This window comes from Pezoporus occidentalis, unplaced genomic scaffold, assembly GCF_034315485.1.
Source record: "Pezoporus occidentalis ecotype Australia unplaced genomic scaffold, CSIRO_AGI_Poc_V1 ctg6, whole genome shotgun sequence".
Taxonomy (NCBI): Eukaryota; Metazoa; Chordata; class Aves; order Psittaciformes; family Psittacidae; genus Pezoporus; species Pezoporus occidentalis.
Genome location: NW_026915943.1, coordinates 7,381,517 through 7,403,906, shown reverse-complemented (window position 1 = coordinate 7,403,906; position 22,390 = coordinate 7,381,517). Strand labels below are relative to the sequence as shown.

At 40.6% G+C, this 22,390-nt stretch overlaps 1 protein-coding gene across 2 annotated transcripts in view; it reads left to right on the top strand.

Annotated features, from left to right (window-relative positions):
• NOX4 (NADPH oxidase 4) overlaps window positions 1–22,390 on the top strand; it is a 109,164-nt gene that overhangs the window by 65,389 nt on the left and 21,385 nt on the right. For both annotated transcript variants that reach the window (XM_062639279.1, XM_062639281.1), the window contains one exon: window positions 6,301–6,382. In XM_062639279.1, coding sequence (XP_062495263.1) covers window positions 6,301–6,382 — 82 coding nt within the window. The remainder of the gene's footprint in view (window positions 1–6,300; window positions 6,383–22,390) is intronic.

Sequence of the window (22,390 nt, the reverse complement as noted above, 5' to 3'; positions counted from 1 at the left end):
GCTGTTTTTTACTAGCTTGCAATTATTATTTGTTTTCAGTAGCTCTGTGAATGGTGACTCTCATTAGTGACTGAGCAAGGTGGAAGGAAATGGTAGTGATAAAACAGGAGGATTAAACTCCATAAGGCTTAATGGACTGGGAATCATGGAAGTTTAAGCCTCTCAAAAAGCCTGTCTCCACGTATCAGCAAAATACGTAATCATTTTGGAAGCTTTAACTCATCAACATTACAACATCATTGTTTTCTTTCCTCCCCTTTTAATTAGATGGGGGAGAGAACTGACACTTCCTTAAATTCAGAAACTTTGGTCATTTATAAGCCACAAGTCAAACTAAAATACTGGACATTTCAGTTTTATGCCATCTTGTTGCTCATCAGTTTTATAGCCCTTAACTGGCCAAGACTTCCTCTTAAATGCCTTTTCCTTTTACAAGGCACCGAGGAACTACTTATGACAACATTTCTGAATTTAGAGAGGCTTGCAAGTGTCCATGTGGTAGAAGATGGAGCTGAGATTTGTGTCTCAGTTAATGTAGAAGTGCTACAGATAGTCACAGAAACTTGACTGCAAAATACCCAAATTCATGAGAGTGTCACTGTGGATAGACAGTTTGTTTCTGGACCATAGTGTTCTGCACTTTGTTCAGGCTGTTCTGTTCCCCTTTTCTCTGGTTGCTTTCTAACCACATTTCTGTTTATTCTTAAGAATTTTGATTAAAAAAAAATCCATAAAAATAATATAATAAATCCTTATCCCATAAAAAGCAATTACCATCAGTTTTACAGTGTCCTTAATTGAGTTGATTGCATGCAATTCAACTTGGTTTTATTAGGGGCTCAGAGTGATCTGAGCCTGCTGTGTGAAAAGGTGGTTGGGATAACCAAATGTATAATATCTCAAACTGCAGTTATATACTGCTATGGCCTCATAGGTACAGACCCATTGGACATGGAAAGAGCAGGAATTTGATTTCTAAGACCCCTGGAATTCAGTGGAGTGAGTTTGCTGTTGTTTCCTGTAAAACATTTTGTAACAAGAAGGAGAAAGCAAAGAAGAACCGCGCTTCCTTACTTTTAAAGTCAAACCTAACAGAAATGCATTTTGTGACTCGTGGTATCATCTTTGAAGTGCTAAGCAGTAAGAACTTCAGGGATGTCACAGCTTCAAAAAGCAAGTGCTCCCTGTGCCATAGTGTTTCCATCTACAGAAATATTAACGTGTTTTAATTCATAGGGACCTTCTATACAAATTGTTTTGAGAGCCCCAGGTATGAAAATATTATCATAAAATTTTCCTTTGTCTCTCTACTGCTGTAATAGTTTGTCCTGGCAAAAAGGAAACTTGAATTGTGTAACCAGTTTGAATGGCCTTCAGACTGTACACGCAGGAATGGCTCACATTTTTTCTGGCATTCCTGTTTATTCACCATACTGAGCACAGCCCCATTCTGTTTGAGAACAATGACATGCATCTAACTATTTCAAAGAGAAAATCTCCCTTGAAGCGCTTCATTCTGTCCTTGCAAATTGCTTGCTGGATTTTCGTAACAGGTATTATAAAGATGTTAGTGGGAGTTTATGTAGAGATTCCAGTGGCTGAGTTGTGAATATGTTGAGCTGGGAGCAGAAGGGCAGAGCAAAAGGTAGAAATGAGGGGAGGAGAATTAGATATGAGACAGGGAAGAGAGGTATATGCAAAAGGACAGATTAAATTTATAAAGCTTTCAATGGCAAACTTTTATCCCTTATAGTCTGCAACCTTCCTGATTTAGGAGGCCAGGGCATAAGATTGCATTATTACATCCAGCCCCTAGTCGTCACAGGTAACTCTGCTGCACATTTACCTAAACATGCGTGACCCCAGTGGGACTGCCTCACTTTAACTGAGGACTTATCATTAATCAAGGATTTTGAAGGAACTGTACACCCAAAATGAAAGCCAGGGGGAAGTGGAGACACTCAGCATGTTGAAAAGATAAGTTTGAACATAAGATATGACTGTGTAGCCGTTCCTGATGTCTCTGAGGACTTTGTCCTGTGGGTGGGCTTTTGGGAAGGTTGGTGAGATGATATCCGCAGTGTCAATTCAGCAGTGACAAAACAATCGATGGCGTAATAATGATATTAGAATAGTGATTATCTAGTACAGACTTAAACTAATGCAAATTCCATGGATAGAATGAAGGGAAGAAGTTACTGGTAGATTTTCAGAAGTAAGCCTTTTAAAACTTGGTTAAATAAATGCTATGCACGTTTTGTTAAAAAAGCAGACCGACACGTAGACAAAAGCATCACATTTTAGGTACTAAACCATAAGAAGTGATGGAAAAGACTCAATTTTGGGAGATGTCTAAGATAATCCAGGTCCTGAATGGTACTGTTTATCAACTGTTTGGTTTGGTGCTATTCATCAACTAGTGAATGCAAATGAAAATAATGTAAAAATGCTCTAATTGTGAGTTTCATCAGTTCTCAGATCTTTCATCTATTGTTGAAGCATGGATTAGAAGAAAATCTTAGTTTTTTGAAAAAATTCCCCCCCCCCACCCTTCCCCCAGAGGTATCATTGTGATTTTTTCTTGCTTCACTTGTCAAGAATCAGGCTTCTGGCATTCACTTTTGTAAGAGCAGCAAAAGTACCTCTGTTCTGTCCGTAGCTGCCAAAGCTCTCGTCACCCCCCTCATCACCTTGCTGGATAGTCCTTAAAGGCAGCAGTGTCATGTGCACCAGTGTGACTTCTGTACTGTACAAATGGAAGGGTAATATGAGAATATTATAGACCTGAAGGGTTAAGCATGTACATAATGGTCCTATGGGACAAATCAATCCTAAAGGCTTCTGTTCAGGATGTACAGGCTGTGGAGGCTACACGTGCTCCAGGAAGTCATAGGTTGTGTTTGAGATGAGTTGGAACACTACCATATAGTGTAAGTGCTGCCATGGTGTCCTGGTCTTGGCTGTGATAGAGTTAATTTTCTTCTTGGTAGCTGTTACAGTGCGGTGTTTTGGATTTAGTATGGGAATAATGTTGATGACACACTGATGTTTTTAGTTGTTGCTGAGCAGTGCTTACACTAAATCAAGGACTTGTCAGCTTCTCATGCCCTGCCAGTGAGTAGCCTGGGGGCACAAGGAGTTGAGATGGGACACAGCTGGGACAGCTGACTCTAAGCCAAGGGATGTTCCATACCATGGGGCATCATGCTCAGTAAAAGCTGGCCGAGGGCCACAGCTTGCATCGGACTGTAAGAGGTGAACAACTGCATTGTGCATCACTTGTTTTATATAATCTAATCCTATTATTATTATTACCACTCTTACTACTTTCTCCCTTCTCTGTCCTAATAAACTATCTCTATCTCAACCCAGGAGCTTTTGCACTTCTACCCTTCTAATCCTCTTTCCCATCCTGCTGTGAAGTAGGGGCAGTGAGCGAGCCCTGTGGTGCTTAGTTGCTGGCTGGGGTTAAACCACGACACATGGAAAAATGAGTAAAGTCGTATGGTGAAAAGAAAATACATCTGCCTGGGAAATTTGCCATAGCGTGGGGAAAAAATCAAAGTTGACTTTAACTGAAACAAGATCCAGTAGGGAAGCTGTTCAGGCCAATTTCAGATGCTGTAACTTGGCTGCTTTCACTCCAGTACTGGCCAGCCCTGTCATGTTACTATGCAAAATATTTTCAAGATTGTGGCTTGTTGAATTGGGTCCTGGAGTGCAGCCAGGTGCTCTGGATCAATGGGAAAGGGCAGCGGTACAAGAAAAAGAGTCATGGAGTATGGGGATAGGGATGGAATATGGCCCTTTGCCTGGGTGCCATCCATCTTGGGCAGAGCAATGGAGTGGGAATATCTGCTCCTTCGCTAAGATGCGTTTTGTCTCTCCTAGAGAGTCACAGGCTGTTTGCAAGGTCTGCCAAACCAGCCTCACTTACTTTATGTGTAATGGGGTGTTGTACACTGTTGAACTAAGAGGAGCATGTCTCCCCAGGCTTTGCATTGCTCTTGCACCTGGTTATAAGCCCTCAAAGATAAATAAATCAGCACCCCAAAGACAAATCCTTCATCATGGTGATTTGCACCATGTTCTGGAGGTGCAAACCCTCCAGTGCTGTCATTCAGTGTTTGCCATTGAAAACGTCTCACTCCTCCACCAGGAACACTCAGAGGCTGTTCATACAAATCCTTTTTATAAAGGGTTCCTAGAAATGTGCCAGTAGCTTAAGTTGCATTGGGAGATTCCTGAGGCTCGGGTGGAATTTGATGTTGTTGTTCTGAAACATACACAGTTGGTCATTTTGCACCAGTGAAAGCTTCCTGAAGCCTTGTAGTTCTTGTCCAGTGTCTTTTGAAGATCACAGCGTATCATTAAGGATACAGGGCATGCCTACATACAGCGTATTGCCACGTACCAGGGGACTGAGGAAAAAAGCAAATCTCTGCATCTTCCTAAGAATCCAACAGGAGGTCAAGAAGTAGCTGTAATGGCAAGCTCTATGCAAGGCAATGAGCAGGGTGTTCCCTGAAAGATGCTCCTTGAGTTTCACTTCCATCTTTGTTGTTGGCCACATCCAATTGCTGTCCTAGTTAGGTACAGGGAAAGCTAAGTTTCACTTTGAAGATGCAGTAAGAAATTTGGAGGTACAAGTGTTCATTTTGCTCAAAATTAATTTGAAGAGGTGCAGAAATAAAGGAACAAACTAAGTACCAGCCCTTGTTTCTTCACTGGCACATCCTGGTACCTCTCTGAGATGTTTGCAATACATCTCAGTCAGCTGATGAAAGACTAGATTAGACCATCTGAGACTATTGACCTTTAAAACTGAGCCCTTAACAAGAGTTTTCCTTCTGAATTTCACATGCTTTCGTCAAAGTATTATTATGGGTTTTGTTGCTTTATTTTTTTCATTTTAGAGGTTACATGAATTGTATCCAAATTAATGGAGTTCAGTTATGATGACATAACAGTAAATAAAACTGAATGTTAAGAAAGCCATCATATACTATCCTGAAAGAAGTAAAAAAGCTGCTATGATTCTGTTTTTTAGATGGGAGATTCATATTTTTTTCTCCACTGATTTTCTATCCCTTGATATCATTATCTGTAAACCCAGTGTTAGAAGATAGTTTGAGTTACATAGGGATATAAGGGGAGGGAGGACTGCATTTATCCTCAGGTTCAGTTCCAAGAATGAAGAACTTGCATGGAAGAGATAGTTGGAGAACCCCACAGTACAGCTACTACAAACAACACAGGCCACAAGCTGTCATTTAGCAAATGATGGATAAAACCTGTTTCTGAAGACTTTAAGCCACTGTTACAAGGTACTGCAGGAAGAGTAGAGGATGCAAATGTGGGAGGGGCATCAGCAGTGCCTTGGGTTTCTGTGCCACTGAAGGACTGGTTAAATAAAAGTTGCAAGTGATGGAAGGAAAGAAGGAAACAAAGCATGTCCTGTGGTATAGAGAGCTATGGGGTGTGCTGAAGGGATTTGACCTGGGTGGGAAATACGTTTCTATTTCTAAATCAAGTAAGTTTTGAGGAGGTTCCCATCTTCCAGCAACTGAGAAATTGATACTGATAGAAGCTCCTGCAGATCCTGCTTGCATATTGCATCTAACCACTTCTAAGAGAAAGGCATCAGAGCAAGGCAGCTACACCAGCCACAGCTACCCCTTCACTTGGTGGTTGGTAAAGTCAAGTTACAAAAACCTTACCTACTGCATAGGGTCCTGTGTTCCAGGTCTTTAAATGCATAATAGTGAACCAAAGCCAATCCAGTCTCTCAGCCATCCTTGAAAATACCAATTAATCAGTTACCCAAGGACTCATACTGCAGTTTAATTGAGATTAATTATTTTATATATGTTTCTTTAGACTATTGTGACCCTTGAGTGGCTGGTCCATTCTTAGTAGCTCCTCCTTTCTGTTCAGACTAAGATCTTCAAGGCAGGGATTCCATGGCTGTTTGCATAAGATATCCGGAAGACCTGTATGCAGGTGTCAGAAATTTGTAAGCATTACTGGAATTCAATATTGGATAAAAAAGACATTTAAAAATATTACTAAAAAGGTTTTCAGGAAATAATGATTTCTAGTCTTAGCAGTTTTGTGTGAATATATAGATTTTATTTCCTATAGCATTGTCCTCTGGTAAATATTGCTGGAGAAGAGAATTCACTGATGTTGCTGCTTGCTTACTTGTGGCCTGTGCTCAGAATGCAGAGTCACAGTCTGGGTTTGTTGTTTTGTTTTGTTTTTTTCTCTTTTCCTCTTTTTTTTTCTTTGTCCTGACAGAAAGATTTCGGGATTTACTGCTCCTACATTCCAATCAAGATACAGAGATTCTGCCCATCTTTCAGCAGAGGCGCTATCCCAAGTAAGTAAGATTGTCTTCTTGGGAGAAATACATTCTTTATCTATTTGTGGCAAGGGAGACTGAAGCATTTATAGCACTGTACATGCTTTTGGTGTGAAGTCCTACGGCAGAGCTGTCAGGGAGCAGCCACACTTGCACTGAGCTTTGCAGTCTTTCAGCAGTGTCAGGGAGAAGCAGACGTGCTTTGCAAGTGTGCCCAGCTGTCAGCAGGGAGGTGGTGGCAGAGTGCAGACGTTAAGTTGCCTGCATCAGTGTCTGGTGGAGCTTTGTTTCACTTGGCACTGTGTTGACATAGGCAGATGTTTTGCCAGGCTAATCCCCGCACTTGTCTTGTGGGATTCCATCATTTAGGGTGACGGATTTCCATGAGTTTTAAAAGGCTCCCCTCTGGAAGCCTGCAAGCGCTAGAAAACATTTTTTTTCCTGCCCTTCTTAGGTATATAGGTACAGGCAAACCAAAAGAGAAATGTTGTCTGTTTAGGAGGTCTTGCATGTATAGAGTATCCTGGACAAAACCTCTTATTCTCTCAAGTGACGTAGCTGAATGAAACAATGAACGCTCCTTGTTGTATTGGTTAAAAGAAACAGTCACTTTCAGCTAAGTCCTGAGAAGAGGCAGTGAAGGGGGGAGGAGATGAAGATGACAAAGAGCTGGTCCTCACATTAACTGTGACCGGAGTGAGCAATGAAAGAAGGATAGTGCAGGATGGACAAAGGGAGGAGAAGGAAGAATGAAAGTCTGGCGCTAATCCAGCAATGATAATGGAAATAAGCAAAGTTATTTATTTTAGTGATTATTTCCTGAAATACATAAGAAGCCAGTGGAGCTAAGTGTTAAATACAGCTCTTAAAATCTGATCATATGAATTTTCTGGAGAGCAGGTAACAAATAGAGGGGCTGAGTGCTGAAAACCGGTCACCTCCTCACTGTGAATTCTTGAAAGGAAAAGCAGTCAAGGGCGAAATCCTGATTCTTAAAATGGTGAAATTATTCATTGACAAAATTTTAAAGGGGAGATAGGATTTTCCTGGATAAATCCCCCTGAATTTATTGTTTGTATTATCCATTGCCACTGTTTTACTGGAATACTATGAACGTATGATATATGAAACTGTGGGGGACACCTAGGTGGATGGACTGGTCTACTTGTTTCACTAGTACTTCTGTTAAATATTATTTTTCTCCTCACCCTTCAGAGCACTGGAACAGTTATATTTCCATGGCAGCAGAACACTTTGCTTGGCTTAGATGTTTTCATTTATGGTATAGATGCTGTCAAACTGGTCTGAGAAACTAGTTTATCATCCTTCCTCAAAGAACAGACTTATTTCTATATAAATAATTTCTGAGGTGTCTGACTTTCCATTTCTTTATATTCAGTTTATTACTAGCATTCTTGGCAAGTACAGCCTACTAGCAGTATTACACATTGTCAGATCCATGGGTGAACGAGTGCCTATTGCCCTCTGCTCAGTGGATACTTCAGGCCTTTGAAGACCATACAAAAACAGCTTATATTGTGAAGCTCTACTATTAGAAGTTACAGTGGCCTTGCATCCCAAAATGGTACATGTTTTCAGACATATTACTTGGTGTGATTGACTGATTCCTCTAATACACAGAATCAGCCAAACTTTGGCACCTAACTGAAAGAGAAGTTTGCATATCTTCTAAAAGCAATAGATTTCTGCTCATAGCATCACTGACTGGTGCAAATTTGCTTGCTTGTTACAGAAATTTATCATGTGTTATAGTTTACTTAGAAGCCGGTTGAAGACTATTGACGTGTCCTAGGTTCCCTAGGGGTTGTCTTTCAAGTGAAATATTTATGTTCAGCAAAGCGGAAAACCTGTTCATCTTCATAATATATTTTGTCTTATTCCCATGTCAGTGTTTGTCCCTTCCCTGTGCTCATTTTCATTGAAAGGTCACTTAACAGAAACAAAGCTAATGAAGAGACTGATCTTATAAATCAGTGTCCCTTCATTGACTTCATCTGAGCAATGGCTGGATGTACTACATGAGGACCTGAGAAGTAAGGCCATTTTAATGAGACATTGTCGTGGGGCACAAGGTGGAACTTGCAATGCTTAAGGAAATCCTAAGAATATGGAAGGTAAAAAATAGTTTTAGTAATGACTTAGCTGAATAGCATGACTAAGCAAGGCTTAGTAGAAAAGACAGAAGTTTGCACATATTAAAGAGACATGTCCAAAGGAAGGAGATTGGATAGGAAGATGTTCTGCATTTCTCAGGATATTCAGAGTCATAGTAATAAATATTAAAGGCTAAATGAGCAAACTGTAATCCATCAATTTTTGAAAGAAATAGAAACTTTGATGTTCTGGCCTGTTCTTGTACATTTATTATATTACAACCTGAACTCTTTCCCAGGGAACAGAAGGATAATACTGAGGAAGTGATTTCTCAGAGATGATGTCTGAGCACTGGAATGGCTGGAAGAAGTTTTCTAGAATATGCATGCATGTTGCTCTGGATTTGCTGGGGTAAATGTGTCAAAGAAACACGCTTTTTACTCCTGGTTTATGAAGGGAGAAATACAGGGTCTTTTATGTGTTTGCCTGGGTTTATTCTGCTGGTCTTGGCTTAGCCAAGGAGCAAATACCTACTCTGGCACATGGAGGAGATTATAGAGAGCTGATTTTACAAAGACTGTTTGTAAAGCCACATGGCACATCACCTTGAATTCTTTAACTTAGTACTGTGTGTCCACAAATAGCACGGCATCATGAGCATCATCTTTCATTATGGCCTGTGGACTGAGATGCAGTCCTATGCACATTGGTACAGCATCCATCCATCCAGCCCAACCTGCAGTATACATCCTCTAACTTTTCTTTACAAGGCTGCAGATGGAGCTTGCTTTTTCTTACACTTCACTCACATCACAATATAACTGTGTCATGGAACACTTATAGTTATTGGGGAAGAAATACAGAATTATGTTCTCCTGTAAATGCCTATAGTAGTTTCATCATAAAACATATTACACTGCACATAGTTACAGGTTACTGAACTAGCAACACCAGTCTAATCCAGGCAAGTCTTTTCAATACCTTAAGTGACTGTCAGAGGATGAAATGCGTGGTTCAGAAACCAGACATCACTAGACTCCCACATCCACCTCATTAGGAAACCCACCCATCCACAGAGAGAAATGCTGTGAGGAGAAAAATCTGTCTGCTAGCTGACATAAAGCCATCACCATGTCCATGAGGATTCGCATTCCTGAAACTAAGAATAAACCTGCAGCTGTGGGCAGCCAGATGGGTTGGGGCACATAGCTGCTTCCAAGTGTACCCGTGTGGGAAGAGCCTCTGCATGTGAACCAAATCACAGACAGACTTGCAACTTGTCCCTTTGCTCCCTCTGTCCGTGAGCGTGCTGAAGTCACCAAGGTGAGTTACCCCAACACGACCAGACCCGTCAACAAACTAAACTTGTTGCAGTGAATCTTATCCCAGCTCATTACTTTGACAGTGATCATCGTAGCTCCTATATCTCATAAAAAACACTTCACTCTTAGCGCATTTCTGCAGGAGCTTTTCTCATGCTGGTGTTAAGCTCGTGCTTTCCTTGGTTGCCCACTTCACTGATGACATTCCTGATGGATATGATATTTATCATATCCATCGTATATATGATATTTTATCACATGGATTCACTCATAAAGCGCAATAACTCCTGAAGTGCTGACACAGGCTACAGAGGATTGCTCCTGAAGAAGACACTACCATAGTCATTAATAGGTCTTGAGGGTCCAGCACGTGACAGGGTGGTTGGTCTTAGCAGCAGGGGCACAGGTTGCTCCATCCCACCAAGTCTTGGTCCTTTCCTGCTGACTCCACTCCACTCCTGACTTCCTGTGCTGTGTGCACAAGGGAAGGATGTACAATTGCCTTGTAACACCAGAGAAGTGTCTTTGGGGCCTGATAATGTCAAAAACTAAAATTAAAATTAAAAAAAAAAAATATAAAAAAGAAAAAAGGAAATAACGGAAGTGATAAGAGAAGTGAGAAATTAGGTTGGTGGGTGAAAAAGGCAGGAGGGAGGCTGACACTGCACAAAACATCACTTGAGAGGGATGTGCCAGAAATGCTGCTGGCGTTACAGCTTTTTAGCAAATTTCTCTGTATACAAGTGACTTGACAGTTCAGCTGTACTTTCTATTTTTGAGATATTAATGAAATCCTCAAATACACATGTGGGTTTCTGAAAGGGATTATTTGCTTCTTTTTTTTCCCCCCTTCAGAAATATTTTCAGTCTTCCTTCTTATCTTCTGTGGGTTTGGTGGAAAAGTTCTTGGATGATTCACAGATTTTAAGAACAGAAGGAGCTGTTATGTTCCGGCTAATTTGAGTCCCTTCTTAACATAAGCCGTAGAGCATTACCAATAATCCCTGCAGCAAGCTTCTGGTTCCAGCGGAGCATGAATTTAGAAAGACATCCAGTCTTTAAATTGAGATGTTAAAAACTGGAATATTCACAAGCCTTTAGATCAGCTTGTTCCACTTGTCGATTACTTCACATATGTATGACATTAATTTCTTTAACTTCAGTTTCCAGTCTCTGTCATCTCACTGTGCCATTTGCTGCTAGACAAGAAAGTCCTGTACCATCTGAAATGACATATCCGTGCAAGAGTCTGGAGGTGATTTAAACACTTACCCTTCTGTTAGACAAATAAATAAAACTTTTTTGCAGGGTAAAGTTTACTTAAAAAGTGTTTCTCAAATCATTTGGGGTTTTGTTTTTAAAACCTTTCCAAAGTTTTATTTTCATTTTTACTTTTTATTTCTATTTTTATTTTTACTTTTTTATTTTTTAAGCATGGGCAGGAATTAGAAAAGTGTTTTTGTTACTGTTCCCATAATGGACATATAAAGAAAAAACAGCACTTCTTTCTTGTCAAATAGAAAAACAATGTAAATTGAGTACTTTAGTATTTTTTAAATGGAGTGATAAGGTGTTGAACTTGGGAGAAAAAGAGATGAACTTAGAACCTGGCAGGTATAATGAAATAACAGAGTATTCCAAATACATTTACTTTCCCCCACTCATAAACTTACAAACCTTTCTCTGGCATATATTCTTAGTAAATTAAGGTATGCACAAAAATGGTCATTTCCATGTCACAAAAGAAGAAAAAATACAGGATCTTGATTTTTATATATATATGTATCTTCAAATACAAATTTTTGAAGGTCATCTTTGAAAAGCTGTTGGAAGTTGCAGTTCAAACAAGGCCAAATGGTGTTACTCAATTCTCATCATGGAGTAGTCTAGACAAATAGGCAGCAGAAAGTTAGTGCCCTAAACCATTGTGCCATCTGGTTCCCAATTGCTACTCATTTTAATGGTAATGGATCTGTAAGGGACCTGTGCCAACCTACTACAGCTTGAGATCCGAGCCAAGAAACTGGTAATGTTTCATAAATAATACCCCAGGAATAAAACTTTTATCTTATTTGTAACTGTCTTGAGAACGTATTTCTTTTTTGGAGGAAAATAATTTGTGTCTAACTAGAGAAAGTAGTGAGTTATGGCTTCTGGAAGTGGTGGTGCTCAGACAGTGCCTTCCCCCTGAAATTCAGATTTAAACATACATGAGAGCAGCTAGCAGGATCGTGGCCTAGAAACCCAGTTCAGTTTGCATTAGAAACAAAGGCAGCATCTTCTTTGGTGTCCGACAAGGGGAAAAATCATGACCTATGTTTTCGTCACTCAGTCTTCGTTGTAAAGGCAAAGCAATCTTTAATCTTAAGAGGTGAACTTTCACAGAGTGAATTTTCTATAAAAGGCTTTCTGTGAAGTGTTTTACAAATGATGTTCTCTTACAGGGGAGAAAACATGGCATGGGACTCTGATGTGAGTTACCAGTGTCACCCAGGAGGAACTCTCCTGCGGACGACACCAGAAGTAGAAATCAGGTCTTCCATAGTCCTTTCAGTTTCATGCAATTGGCTCTCTCATCTAAAATAACATCTATCCTGTTTGCTACTGCAAAAACACGTGGCCTGCCCATATTGCTGAAATCAGATGGGAAAGTGCCAAGTGAAGGAGTCTTTCAGAAGTGCCCACACAAGCACTTTAAATGCTTTGTGTAGCATTGTACATTAAGCATGAAAATTACTGGTTTTGAAGCTCTCCAGGATTAATTTCAAAATACAGGCTACAAGCTAACCATCTCACCAGCAGCACTGAGCCCTCACATTTGTTTTTTAATGGGACTTACAGTGAGTATAGAATGGTTTGGGTTGGAAGGGACCTTAAGATCATCCAGTTCCAGCCACCTGCCATGGGCAGGGACACCTTCCAGTAGACCACGTTGCTCAAGGCTTTGTCCAACCTGGCCTTGAACACTGCCCAGGGATAGAGCATTCACAGCTTCCTTGGGGAGCCTGTTCCAGTGCCTCACCACCCTCACAGGGAAGAATTTCTTCCTTCTATGTAATCTGAATCTCCCCTATTTAAGTTTTAACCTATTACCTCTTGTCCTATCGCTACAGTCGCTGTAAAGAGTCCCTCTTCAGCAAACTTGTAGGCCCCTTTCAGATACTGGAAGGCTGCTATGAGGTCTCCACGCAGCCTTCTCTTCTCCAGGCTGAACAGCCCCAACTTTTTCAGCCTATCTTCATACGGGAGGTGCTCCAGCCCCTGATCATCCTTGTGGTAATATGGGGTTATCTTTCTGAGTTTCCAGACCGTTGCAGGTTTGAGCTCCAGGACAAGAAGACCTCCTGTCATTTTCTTGTTATGTGGGACTATTACCAAATGTTAAGAACAACAGTGGCAATGGGGTAAAGGCTGGTAGCTGTTTATAAAAAACAGCAATCATGTCATAGGAGTAATCATGTCACTAAGAAGGCAAGTATTTGATCTAGATTTTGGTGAAACCATAATGGAAATGGAAAGAAAGAGGACATAATTCATATTGTGCACTACATGTTTGGGCTAAGATCCTGCAGAGACTCGTGGACACATCCACATAATATCAAACAAGACCAAGTCATTATCATGAACTATTTAGGACTACACATTAAACTCAAATGTGAACACCAATTCCTTGAGAGGGGGGCCATATTCGTTTAGTGTATCTGTGCCCCAGTAACTTCTAGTACAAAATAAAGACAGACTGTTCTGTTTTCAAAGGCCCCAGTTCAAGTCTTGACATCACAGAGTGAACCACTTAAAATCAAGGGGGATTTTGTCGCTAGCATCAACAAATCTCAGACCTGGAATTTAAGAAACTTTGAAGGAAGTACAAATCTTTCATATGTAGAGAAATGTGGGGGAAAACCCATATCCTCTGAGAGATCTGTGCAGAAACAAGCAAAATCGAAGCTTTATGTGCATAGATACTCTCTTTTAAGTACCAAGCAATCTAGAATGCAAGTTTAACTTAGGCCTGTTTATCATAGCATAGTTGTGGCTCATTAGCAGTCATGAACTGTTTTATGCAAAGCATTGCAAAGCTCCCAGTTGAGAAGGGGAAAGGGTTGACTGAAAATAAAAGGCGCCTAAAACTTTAAGAATATTTGGGAGATGAAATCATTGCTTTCTTCAAAGTGAGTGGTGAAAGACGAAACATTACAGCTGTTCCGCATTCTTTTTGGGAGCATGGGCGTGATTCTTGATAAAGCCTGTTGACTTAATTGGTATATACCTGCCTGCTGCTGAGCAGCATTGTGAGACTTTGGGGAATTATCTGCTACCAGATGTCTTGAAGGATGTTTTTTTACGCAGCTCAAACAAGTTATAGTAGTTTGATGCAGAAATTATTAGTGAAGCTCTTTGATTCATTATGCAAGCGTTACGTTGACCCCATCTGCCCTTACCTCCAGCTTTATCATAGTCTTTTATAAATATTGCTTTTATTAGTTTAAAAATTAATTTTACAATTACCATAGTTACAGAAATTCAAGCACCAGATTCTTAAAAAAAAAGTGCTAAAAAGTTGTGGTTGTTGACAGTAGTGACTTCCTCCTCGACTCTATGGATAAAAGGGAACAGCATCTTTCATTCACTCCCATACACCTACCTGCACATTTTTGGCCCCATGCTTTCAGTGAGGGACCCAGGAGGCTGTTTTCTTTTGTAGAGCCTGTTAAAGGAGGCGGCATCTTCTGTTGGTGTTCTGTTAGTCTTACTGCAAAGGGAGAAAAGAACTATTTTGGCTATATTAAAAGGGAAAGTGGACAATATTGTGCCCCTAAAGATACGAAAGAAACTGGAGGGAAAGAGGATTTGCCTACCATGTTATCCTTCATATTTCATATAAGACATAAAAAAACCTGCATTTCCTGGTCTATAAGGAGGGCAGAAATTGAGCAAGACTCATTGCTGTTCTGGCCCTTCCCCAGCAGGGTTTGAAGAAGCAAGTAAGCTGTTCTTTAAGCATCTCAGCAGTACCACAAGTCACTCTTCATGTTCTTTAATACTGCTGCTTCCGCTGCAGTAGCAGAGCAAGTGTATGCTTGCAAGAGCACAAGCTTTGAAGCTGAAAGAGACAGTTATGATATTCTAGTTTTGCATAAAATGAGCAAGGATAGCTTGTTCTTATCAAGACATGAGCCTAGATTTCAGTTTTAGCAACTGGAGTCTTCAGTTCTGAGTGCTCTTTAGTATATGTGAGGGAGAAGCTTCACATTTCTTTTTCATGCAACGCATTGGATTTTAAGCTCTTGTTGATAAATAGGGGCAGCAAGAGGCCCACAATGATCTAATAGGTGTCTAGTATCTCTTCTGAGAAATGGGTAGGAGATCGGGGCTGTGGGATGCCAACTGAACCACTCAGAACTGAGCATCCGTCCCCAAGTAAGCATGTATGTCAACCCCATTTCATGGAGGAACATGTCTCAACAACTGGTCTAGAACTTTACTCTGAAGTCTTAAAAACTGGCAGCAGTAGAAAATCCATCTCATCCTACAGTATGTTATGCCAGATGTTAATGATCCTCAGTCATAGGGACAGAAGTTGATGCTGGGAGGTTGTGCCCTGTAGGCCAAGCCTAGCCCCAACGAAAGTTCTTCTACACCCACATCAAGTGGTTTGTAAGAATCACAAGTACTTTTGAACATCCAGACAGCTAGCAGCTGGAAAACATTGTTAGCAGCTGCAGAATAGCAACGGCCCATGGTATTAGCTGCCAAATCCTTTCTGCGTGTTGCCTAATCAGCTAGCTGAGGCTGTTCATGAGCTGAATTGGAGACTAAAGTAGATAAGCCCTAACACAAAAGCTGTTTGAATGGAAGATATGTACTGAATTGTTGGATGGTGAAGATAAATTGGGTGATATTCAGAGTTCCTGGTGGTTGCTTTTTAATAGAAGAATTTTTTTGGCCTACAGATTAGTCAGAAAATTACTGGTCTGAGCATCTGCACCTAAAGTGAGGCATTACATGTGTTGAGTAACTAGCAATGCTTTTCTTTGCTATCATGAACATAGTGACAATTTTCTTTGCCCAAAGCAATGAGAGAAGCTGTGTTACAGGCACCAGCCAGAAAGAAAAGACACTAAAATAATTTGCTTTAGAGGTTTATAGCATTCATGTAACACTTTGCTTTATGACTTAATTATCTGTTGCTGTCAAGGTATCTTTGTAGTACAAGATTTAAATTAAGTTTGTGTATGGTTGGAACTCATTTAGAACCAAACTCTGCAACAAACTTCCCTCATTCCTCTGAGAGCTTGTGTAAGGCAAAATAGCTGCAGACTCTAAAAAACCACATGGGAGCAGGGTCAGTCTTCCTACCCCAAATCCACTTGACCAGTACAGTGACCTGATTCTACAACCTATACAGTTGGCAGTGTGTTCTCTGTATTCTGTCTGGTTCCAAACAGTACTCAAAAGTGTCTAACAAAAGCCTGATCACTTCTGAGGAATGAGATCTGGCTTTCCTCTGTGTGGTGCCTTGTGATGTTACGTAAAGAAATTACAGCTTTGTATTTCCCTTCTCTGTATACCATGTCTTTAAGGCTTAAATAGGTTTTTTGCTAGATTGTTGTTGGTGATCTCTAATACTGCAATGTTTAAGGTATAACTACTTCCTCTTTTAGACGAATCACCAACACATTGAATTTCTTTATTGTATTGATTTCCTTCTTCTAAACAAATACTGAAGGTCTTAAAATAGCTTAAATTATCCTTTTTACATGGATAGCTGAAGCAGGCATTTATTTCTAGTATTTTCTCCAAAGCAAAGGTATTTGCATCCCCTCTCAAAAGATTTGAAAGCTATTTGTAGCCATACTTCTTATTTCTGCCATACTTTTTATGTTGTTAGGGAAAATTGAGCAATGGAAGTGGTCAGTGACGATTTATCCATCACATGGTGCTGTTGTTACCAGAGCAAGCACAAAGCAGAACTGGTTGCAGAACTGGGCCACACATTTTGTTATGCTTCATCCCCAGATATGTTTTCCGTATGGATGAGGCAAATCATGTAGCTGTAACATTATCTTGTGAAGGAGTCATAGACATGATGTTCTGGGCATTTGGGCACTGTGAAGATGAAACCCTGTGATCTTTATAGTATACAAGGGTATCTCCTGCCACTGCAGTTTTCAAGGGAAGCAGTTCTAGGGTTTCAGATGATCACTCCATCACTTTGAAGTGTGTTGCAGAGATCCCACTCACTTTGTTGAAATCTAGGAAACTGGCACTTCGTTCAAGCTGGTGTAAGATAAAATCTGGTAGAGTTATGAAACGAACTCAGGCTTTCCATATTTTTTTAGTATAAGCTGCAAGAAAGACTAGAAAGTACCAAAATCCATGAGTTAGGGCGATACAGTAGGCAGTTCAGTGGTTGTGTCAGTGTTTCTGAGTGAGAAGGGGAAGAGCTGCTGTTGTGAAGGATGACAGCTGATCTAAGGAGTGTAAAAGTCACTGGTTACATGTTTCAGCTGTGTCCAAGTGAAATGCTATGCTGCTTTCCATCCAGAAAGAGCAAAGTCTGTGTGAAGGACAATCATTACATGCCAGCCTCTCTGTCGGCACTGTTTTGTTTCAATGAGGTGGCATGAAGTTTTGCTTCATGTGTCAGCCCTAACATAGGTCAAACTTACTGGTGAACTGAAGAAGAAAAGACTCTTTAAGAAAAGTTTGGTTTCTGAACAGCTTAGAAGGCAGCAAGGATGCTGAATACTGGGTGGTCTGAGCAGGAGGGTGAAGGGAAGGGGGCAAGGAGAACAGAAAGGAAGAAACGTTAGATGTAGCTTTCTGTTTTGTGCACAGTCCACACATTACAGGGAGAAAGATACCTTAATTCAAAAGAACAGTTTTACCTGTAGGATCAGCAGAGCAGTGTACAAGGATCTTGTTCAGCTGCGCAGGGCTCTGATCGTAGGAAGAGCCCCAGGGCTCTTCTGTGGCAGGCAAGTGATACTGGTATTGATGAACAACTTGAGCTGCGTTTTGTGTAGGGAATGGGGGGTTAGGAATTTCTTGCTAATTTGTTTGCAGATTGCTGTGTCCCCAGGAGAAAACAGGCTGTGAGTTTGGAGTCTCCAAGGCTTCTTTCACCCATGGTGCCATTAGCATGCACTCGAGCATCTAATTCCAAGCAGTAAGTGCAGCAGAAGGGCTGTCTCCTGGGGCTCAGCCCCTGCTTCCCTCTTTTAGGTCAGCACATGCAGCACTTCTGAGATAAGGAACTTTCCTAGCTCTCACTGTGCCATCTGCAGCAGTGCTTTGCTTTTTGAATGCCTTTTTGCATATGTGTCTATATGCATTTTGCCTTCATGCTATTAGATGGAAGTTAATGGCTGTGTAGTGGTTGATGGTTAACTTCTTGTTTTCTTGGTGCAAATTTGCACTACAATTAAGGAATCCACTGTAAGGGATTGCAAACAGCAGTTGCTGAAATTTGAGCTGGCTCTCTCAAGTAATTTGATAGCAAAATAAAGCAGGTTGGCTGCAAGCAACAATAAAGAGCATCACTGGAGCCTAAGAAATCCATTTATCTCTGGATTGGCTATGCCAGCTGTACATGGTCAGATGAACTCCCCTCACTGAATTAGCTTTGTTGGCAGTTATTTGTCCCTTCACTCAGATTCTGGCACCAGTCAATAGCATCTGCACCTTGTGGAAATGTTTTGGCAATTAAAAACCAATTAAATTTGGCTTGTTCCCCTGTTCCATCCTTCTTATGACATCCAAGAAGAAACCTCATGACTGAAATATTTAGCATCTATGAAGAAAACGAAAAGGGTATCTTGATTTTTAAGAGTCTGGGGTCTGCTCTTCTCTGCACTGAAGGCCCCTTGAAGAATGAAAGTTTAAGGGATATTGCACCATAAAACTTGTTCACAGGAAAAAAAACCAACAAAAGGGCTGCAAGTCATGTATGGTTTTATTATCATTGGGTCACTGGTGGTAAAAAAAAACCCTGTGCACTCAAGTGTTTTGGCACTGTTGAGTAAAGTTGACCAAACTAATGAAATGAGATTTAAAAGGAAGTAACAGGGCTGGTGCCTTTGTCCACAGCCATCTTTACCCTTTCTTTCATTTGTCTTGGCAAACCTTGGTGAGGTTTATGAGCACCATTGTAGATGTATCCTTTTAATGAGGTCATTGCTGCAATGCTCTTCTCTGAGAAATACAACTATTCCTGTCTAACAGGTAGGTGCTGCCACACCATGTCAAACTCACTTGCCCAAATTCTCCTATGGAAGGTGTGGCAGAGAATAGGCTGGATCCTAGCACAGCACCCAAACTGCTGCATTTAATCCTGCCTCTTTCTAAAGTTTCTACCCCAAGGGGAAAGTATCTTTTGATTAGGGACCTTTGAGCACTTCCACAATAGGTGTAGCTGTATTAGAAACATGTGGTGGTGGTTTAGCAAATGGTTGATGTTTGCAACCATTAGGAAAAAATACAAATGCAGTGTTCAGAATCTCAGAAAGGAACAGGCAGAAAATACTCACTTGTAAGCGCAATTTTTACCTGATAATTTGTTTAAATTAAATTGTTAATTTTTAAACAGAAAGTAAATGGTATGCTGAACACCAATATAATAGATTTTCCATGTCATTTACTTTCCATAGAATGCATACCATAGAATCATAGAATGCTTTGTGTTGGAATAGACCTTAAAGCTCATCCAGTTCCAGTCCACTAGATTAGGTTGCTCCAAGCCCCTGACCTTGAATGCCGCCAGGGTTGGGGCAGCCACAGCTTCTCTGGGCAACCTGTGCCAGTGCCTCACCACCCTTATCATCATCTACCCAGTTGATGGATACAGAATAAGCTCTTCAGAAAACAAGGTTTGGTCGATACACAGAACCTAGAGCACTGGGATTTCATCCATTGTGTAGTGCCCATGTCCTGCTGTATTTACTTGCAAATATAGGTAATACAGCAGGATAAATAGTAAAATGTAAACTTATGTATATATATCCACTTGTATAGTGGATATCTGCTTAATAATATACCTTTGAGTACAGCAGATCTAATTCCTGATATCCTGCAATTCAGAGGCATTTTTGCCATTTGTTTTGTTCTAGAATCAGGTGTTAGCGGTTTGTTGGGTTTTATTGATTGTTGTATGGGGTTTTTTTCAACAGATAAAGTATTAGGCAAAGTATTGCCTAAATAAGAATATATAGCACAGTATATTAAAAAGAAAGAAAGTTAAAAGTCATTGGTGTCAGGTGGCAAGCAGCAAATAGTTCTTAAGCAGACATTTTTAGAAGGGGGTGAGGTATGAGATATGCAGCAGTTCATGTTGTGACTTGGTTCTTTTCAGTATATCAAACAATGGATGACAAGGAGGGAGATGTAAACACCAAGTTAATTAAATCCTTGTATGATACTGCACCAGGGAGGATAGTGTATTGCAGAGCAGATGGATTGAAATTTCTGAATGATCTGGCAAATTTCAGGAGGTGGGTGGAAGAAAAGGAAGATGAGTTGGAATAGGCAGAAATGTCAGCCAGTTCACCAAGAGAGAAACTGTCATCATTGAAGAAGAAAGAGTGACATGGGGTGAGGGAAATGGTAGGATCATATATAGCACTTTATAACAGCCTTTTGTGTCAGTGTCAAGAGTATTCAACCTATTAAATTAAGCATTGGAGGAGAGGAGGCCTGAGGAAGGGTTGCTACCTGGTTTCACCAGAAGGAAGAGCGTAGCAGAGGATGTAAATGACTTCTGGAAATGAGAGTGGATCAGCATGAGGGAGATGGGTTTAAAAGGCTGGACTTCTTTTCCCCTCTGGCAAATCAAACCTGGCATTTGAAGTCAGACCTCACGGTCCTGTGATCTGCATTTCACAATGATAATGCACATGACGGGAATCGGCTTGACCAGTGTGGAGCTGCAGGACACTAATTTTATACAAGAAGTCTCCCAAGTCAAGATTTGCTGTGTCTTTCTAGAATGACAAGACCGGTCACACACAGTGGGGTTTCTCTGTGAATACACAAAGCAACTTCAGGGAGCCTGGACAATAGGAACTGGTATTGGACCTACAGGAAAAGCTCCTTTGCCTTAGACACTGTCTCTGTGCCAGATGTATTCTATCATTCTATGAATACTTATGAAAAGTAAGGGTGCGAAGGGTTATGAGGGAATTACACATCTGAAGTACTTGAACACCAGTCCCCTCTCTCTGTCTCTCAATATATCACTCGATCATCTGTCTTGTTCGGTGTCACCTGTTCTCTCTCAGCATTTCAAAACTCATAGGAATGCTAAAAATAAGACTGTTATCATGGATACTCTTGCGGCACATAGGGAAGAGTTTGAAGGAATTTAAAAATGCAAGGGATGGAAAATTCTGTGTTTTGAATAAGAGGGCTGTACAGAGGCATCTTTGTATGTCTAGAAAGGTAATAATAATGACACTACCACCTACGAATAGTAAGGCCATTATATAGAGCCTCGGCAGGACTGAAATTGGAACACTGCAGACAATAATGGGCTGTTCACTCTTGAAACTTGAAATAAAAAATTGGAGCATATTCAGAGAAAAACAATGAAGAAGTCAAGATAGGGCTGCACTAAGCGCATCTATGATGTAATGCACTATATTCACTGGTAGCTTGATATGCTTCTGCCCTTGCAGACTCATCTGTAGGCTTATGCTGACTTCAGAAATTCCTTCTCCAAGTTGGGTGATCTCATCCTTAATCTGCTATTTTACTGCTGCTGTTTAGGGTTCACTCTAGCATTCAGCACTTATTCTTTCTTTCTTTCCATTTTAGCCTTCTTTAGTTTTCTATATCCATTTCCAGATAAGAAACCGTCTGCCTAGCAGATCACCTTGTCTGACCATCACTGAACATCTGGAAGCCATCTGAAGTTACCTTATCATTATCTTGCAGACCTCACTCCTCAAGTGTAAAAGCAATATTTAGAGGATTTCTTTCTAGGTTTCCTGGCAGCTTAGTTCAAGCACAAATATTTTATAGACCCCAAAACCAGTAATTGCTTGCTTCATGAAGCTGCCCTGAAAGTAACCTACTACTATAGGCACATTCACTGGCCGGTGTAGGATATGATGCTTATGGGGAATGTTTCCTTAAAGGAACAATGTAGCTGTGAGAGACATTTCATTACAAAGAGAATTTTCCAGAGAAAGATGGCTTTTGATTGGACTAAGTCACTTTGCTTACCTAATGTGCACCCTAAGGTAGAAAAGAGTCAGCGGTGAGACACAGCAATTTTTCTCAAGGGTTTATTACGTTTTAGGTAGCACATTTGTGCTTAGGTTTACTACATATGGAGGATCCCATTTAATTCGGGATTAATTACTTCATTTCAACTGCAGAATTTCTTGTGAGATTTTCCCTTCTTTGTTTTTTTTTCTTTTTCACTTCATTTTGAGTTCTTCCTCTGCACTTAAATCTGGTCCAAAGAGCTTAAGCGGACTGCCTTTGGAGGAGATAGTGACATACCTGGCCTTGTCTTCAGATTAATCTGCTGCCAACTATGTCTTCCAGCACTCTAGTCAGCTGATTCTCTCCTTCCCTTTTATTT